The sequence below is a fragment of the Pinus tabuliformis genome, chromosome 9, assembly GCF_031772625.1.
Source record: "Pinus tabuliformis cultivar Carrire ecotype Pingquan chromosome 9, CPIR1, whole genome shotgun sequence".
In the NCBI taxonomy this organism is placed as follows: Eukaryota; Viridiplantae; Streptophyta; class Pinopsida; order Pinales; family Pinaceae; genus Pinus; species Pinus tabuliformis.
The window spans coordinates 1,653,616,973-1,653,620,396 of NC_142307.1; the positions used below are offsets into that span (position 1 = coordinate 1,653,616,973).

At 39.6% G+C, this 3,424-nt stretch overlaps 1 protein-coding gene across 1 annotated transcript; it reads left to right on the forward strand.

The window, feature by feature from the left end:
• The first annotated feature begins 590 nt into the window (after positions 1–590).
• LOC149155200 (uncharacterized) lies at positions 591–1,559 on the forward strand. Its single transcript, XM_089444354.1, has one exon. It carries the CDS (start codon positions 591–593, stop codon positions 1,557–1,559), a length of 969 nt encoding a protein of 322 aa, XP_089300480.1.
• Positions 1,560–3,424: the final 1,865 nt, after the last annotated feature.

Consider the following 3,424-nt stretch of genomic DNA (forward strand, 5'->3'; position numbering starts at 1 on the left):
ATGCTACCCCAACAAAGGCTATATTTCGTCCGTTGTACTGTGAACCCCTACGTGTTGACAATAAAGAATTACTATCATTGATCACTCTAGGCCCTGCTTTGCCAATGTGGGAAATCAATAACTAGCCTGTGCTACTTCGTTATCACTAACTGTCAATCGTTTACATAGAAAATGGCACAAACACCTCACAGGGACGTGGATTGTAATAGGGTGAAACACACTAAGAGCCGACTCCTTCCTATGTATGTATCGAACTGTTAAGAGTGGAAAATCTATTAAAGTTCCCTCACCAAGAACCAATACGTCATGGGCATGGGTGAGAATAGGTTATGTATAACTCCTTCCTGAACATGTACAACTAGGTATCAAAAGTTACTGGGAATCGACTGTTGGATCAACTCTTGATATGGATACCAACATCTAATGAATCAACACCAGGCACATTCATCCTTTCCCTGAACATACGGGGATTGGGGGTTGCCTCGAAATTTCTCGCCCTCAAGAGTATTTTTGTCTCTCTTCATCCTTCTATCATTTTGCTACAAGAATCTATGCACTCTGTCCCACAGGTTATATTATATTTCAGGAAAATGTTCCCATATTGGCACATATCGGCCACCGTGGCTGTTGGACTCTTTGGTGGTTTGGTGGAAATCTGCGACCCTATATTGGTCTGTCTTAAAGCTTACAGTTGTTTCGCGGGCATTCTACTTGAGGGTCACATTCGGGGCCTAGAAGGATGTATACATATTCTAAATACATATGCTCCTTACAAGGATTGGGCCATTTTCTGGGATTGTCTTTTCTCCTTCGGGATAATGGAACATACCTCCCTCATCATCGTGGGAGATTTGAACTGTACTATCACCCTAGAGGAAACTTGGGGTCGAACCAAAAGACTTGATCCATTAGTGGGAATGTTTAGGGATGCCCCTCTTACACACATGTTTGTAGACATCTACCTGAAGGTTATGGCCCCTACTTGGGACAATGGGCGGGAAGGTGCGGCGTATGTCGCCAAGAGACTAGATTGCTTTTTAATTCATGAACATTTGATTGACCAACCGGGGGAGGTACAGACAAGCATCATCAGTAATTTCTTATCCGACCATAAGCCTATTACTCTGGCTTGGAAGAAGCCACTAGTGTACCCTGGAATTCCTTTCAAATTTAACAGAATTTGGTTAGAAGATTTTGATTTCAACACTCTGGTTTGGGATTCTTGGAACTGTGGGAGTGTTACTAGTTCCTTTCCCATGGATCATATCCTTGATAAACTACAGTCTCTCTGTGGGGTGGTGAAATCTTGGCAGAAAAATAAAAAACTATCTATGGAAAGAGAAATCGAGGATATTCAAAGTGAACTCAATACCCTTCTCATGCTCATGGCCTCAGACAGCCTTACTGCTTCCATTCGAATTCACATTCGGGAAGTAGAGGTTAAAATGGGTTGTATCTTAGATATTGAAGAAGTCTCTTGGCGCCTAAAGAGTCGGGATATCTGGATCGAGGAGAGAGGCAGATACACCAAATTTTTCCATCGATTTTTCAAACCATAAGTGCAATATAAACTCTATTTGGTGAATTTTGGATGATGCGGGAACATATATCCACTCACATGTTGATATCTCAAAAGTTGCCACCTTACATTTCAAAACAACTTATGAATGAAACGACAACATTGTGGTGGAAAACCTCATCTGGGGGATCGAAAATTACCCGATTATGTTTGACCAGGACTCGAATGAGGACCTTTACAGATGCATCTCAAAAGATGAACTTCTTTTGCATCCTTAAATCTTTTAAAGAAGACAAAAGTCTAGGACCAGATCGGTGGACTAAGGAGTTGTTCACACATATTTTTGATCTTTTCAAAGAGGATCTAATTCATATGGTGGAGGAATTTAGAATAACTGGTTATGTACATCACTACATCAAGTCGACCTACATTTCTCTAATCCTGAAGCACAATCCTCCAAACTATTTTGATGACTACAAACCTATCTTGCTATGCAATCTTATCTATAAGATTATCTCCAAAACCATAGCAGGCCATATGAGGGACACTCTCTCTCGCCATATATCCCCACAACAACATGGTTTTTTGAAAGGTTGTCAAATTCATGATGTAATTGCAAAAGCACAAGAATGTCTGCATCCTATACATAGAAAAAGCTCTAATGCTGCTATTCTACAAGTTGATATGAAAAAAACTTTCGACAGTCTTGATTGGGAATACCTCAGGCTTGTCCTTTTTAAAACAGGCCTGCAATCAAAGTGTGTGGACTGGATTATGGTGTGCATTATGAATGTTGATTATTCAGTGATCATAAATGGGTATCCTTCAAAATTCTTCTTGGCTGGGAGGGGTCTCAGACAGGGATGCTTGCTTTCGCCTTTGTTATTCATTCTTGCTATGGACTATCTCAGCGTGCACATCTCAAAGGCTCTAGAATGAGATCAATTTCAGGCTGTCAATATTGGCAATAATATCAACATCTCACATGGTTTCTTTATTGATGACGTATTGATTATGGGTATGTTGCTTCACTTTTCCTGGTTATGCCTTTTTCATATTTTCAGGAAATTCACCAATGCTACTAATCTTAATATGAATGCACGTAAATCTATCTCGTATCATTGTAATTGTGACTTGGATAATATTGTCTATATTAAGAATTTGTTTGGTATAGATGCCAAATTGATGGTTCAGGGCATAAAATATTTGGGTTTCCAAAGTAAATCCTGAAATTACAGGAATGCTGACTAGATCTGGCTTGTTGATAGATTCTTCAAAAAAATCTCTGGATTGGAATATAGAAATATTTCCCTGGGTGGGCGTGTTATCCAGTACCAAGATGTCCTAAACTAATTATTGGTCTACTAGGCCCACCTTTTTCATATTCCTGTTGCTATCATCCTCTCCCTAAACCGAATCATGGCTAATTTCATCTTGGGAGGCAGTCATATTCAAAAAAAATATCACCTTGCCAAAATTCCTTTGGTTACTTAGCCTAAAGTCTTGGGGCGATGGCGAATTCTAGATCTTTGTCGTTTTGGACAGGCTTTACTTATAAAATCCCTTTGGAGAGGCATCATTGGTACCTGTACCTATAGTCTGGTCATCAAACAAAAATATCTCAAGAACCATGACGTCACCTTTTGGTTCAATAAAGGAACCATTAGTTCCAAAAATGGATTTTCCATCTAGTTCAGTTTCCAAAATGTTTCTAAGATCTTTCTACAACATCTTGATTGGAATTTTGGCTCGAGACACAATATTCTCATTGGAATTGACCGTATCCTGAGTTATGGTGATGTGACCAATATCCCAGAACAACTTATCGCTTCCCTTAATAGCAGAGGGATTTTTTTCTGGGGTCAAGCCATTGCTTTATGGAGGGGTCCACATCCTATCTAGAGA